Source organism: Opisthorchis viverrini (genome assembly GCF_000715545.1).
Source record: "Opisthorchis viverrini unplaced genomic scaffold opera_v5_2776, whole genome shotgun sequence".
Lineage (NCBI taxonomy): Eukaryota > Metazoa > Platyhelminthes > Trematoda > Opisthorchiida > Opisthorchiidae > Opisthorchis > Opisthorchis viverrini.
In genome coordinates this window covers 1-1,317 of record NW_008755031.1, presented here as the reverse complement: position 1 = coordinate 1,317, position 1,317 = coordinate 1, and the positions used below count along the sequence as shown (strand labels likewise).

The window sequence follows — 1,317 nt, the reverse complement described above, 5'->3', positions numbered from 1 at the left end:
AATTGAAGTCTGTTATTAGGCTGATCGATGCGATGACTTTGCAACCGTTTCAGGACATTTCCTCATACCACAAATCGCGTTGTGCGACTAGGTGTGTGGAACGTTAGGAGTCACACGAATCAACCCTTTTGATTGGTTAATCATGTGACTTACTTCATTTTGTTTTTATTTTGCTGACTTTAATTTCCCCTCCCAGGTACGAAGATTTGCCACCCAAGCTAATCTTCCCTTATCATTCTTCTCAAACTAGAGGGTTGCTTGAAATAAAATGACAGCAGGCCTTTCGCAATAGTTCAGGAATCCCCTGCTGATCACCAGATCTCAGGGTAATTTCCCTATTTTTCCCCATGGACGCAAGTGAGGGGTTTCATCTGCATCTCCCTTTTTGGTGGTGGAGAGCCCGGAGCTGTCCTTTCAAGCCTGTACTACAATCATTATTTCGTTGAAAACCGTACTATCGAAGTTCAAAGTGACCATAACATAGAAGAAAGATCGGCTTTCCTGACTGACGTTAAACAGATGGTCACGCGAAACTAATGGATCCATTTCTCGGTCATCAGCTGACATTAAACCCTGGAGATTTAATCAATTGCTCGTAAGGGCAGAATGTTGATTGTTCACAGTAGCCTGATCACAAGGACTGTGAAGTATATTGTGTCTAGAAAATTGTGCACGGTTATGGTTTCCTACACCATGTTTTATGGTCTTACAAAGATTGTAAAAACCACTTTCCTTGTTCCAATATGTGTCTCACTTTTCCATTTGTTTCACAGCCAGGTAGAGTGGCAACCCTGATTCCCTCAGCAAATCCTACTACCCGTGTATGGGGGTGCGCCTATGAAGTAACTGGTTCAGAAAACATTGACATCGCTTTTGAACACTTGAATCATCGAGAAGTTATCAACGGTGGTTATCAGTTTACAAAGGTAGAGTTCCATCCGGAACCGAGCAAATGCTTCTCAAACGACCCGCTGGAAGCATGGGTTTGCGTACATTTGCAAGACTGGAGTTCGGATAACACATCAAACGTAAGATTATCAGTCCCAAACGTAGCACTATACTTGGGGAAAGCACCAATTGATGTTCAGGTTAGTTGCAAATATCTGTTGATCTCCAGTGACATCCAATATTAATTTTCTCAGCCGTTGCTGTCCAGCTGATGCCGCATCACGACAAGTAGTTATCCGGTTTAGTGTGCTTCCGTTGCCTTTATCTCTATGCATAGGCCTGTTCGTTTTCTTAGTCAGTATGTCCATTACTAAAGGACTGCTTTGGCACTGGAAGATATCATCCTTGCCTAAACCACTTGACCTCATG

General features: G+C 42.9%; 1 protein-coding gene across 1 annotated transcript; it reads left to right on the top strand.

The window, feature by feature from the left end:
* Positions 1-773: 773 nt before the first annotated feature.
* On the top strand, positions 774-1,088 carry T265_15991 (hypothetical protein; the record flags this gene model as incomplete). Its single annotated transcript, XM_009179446.1, has 1 exon — positions 774-1,088. A coding segment is annotated over one exon (315 nt), but the record flags the coding sequence as incomplete, so codon positions are not given.
* Positions 1,089-1,317: the final 229 nt, after the last annotated feature.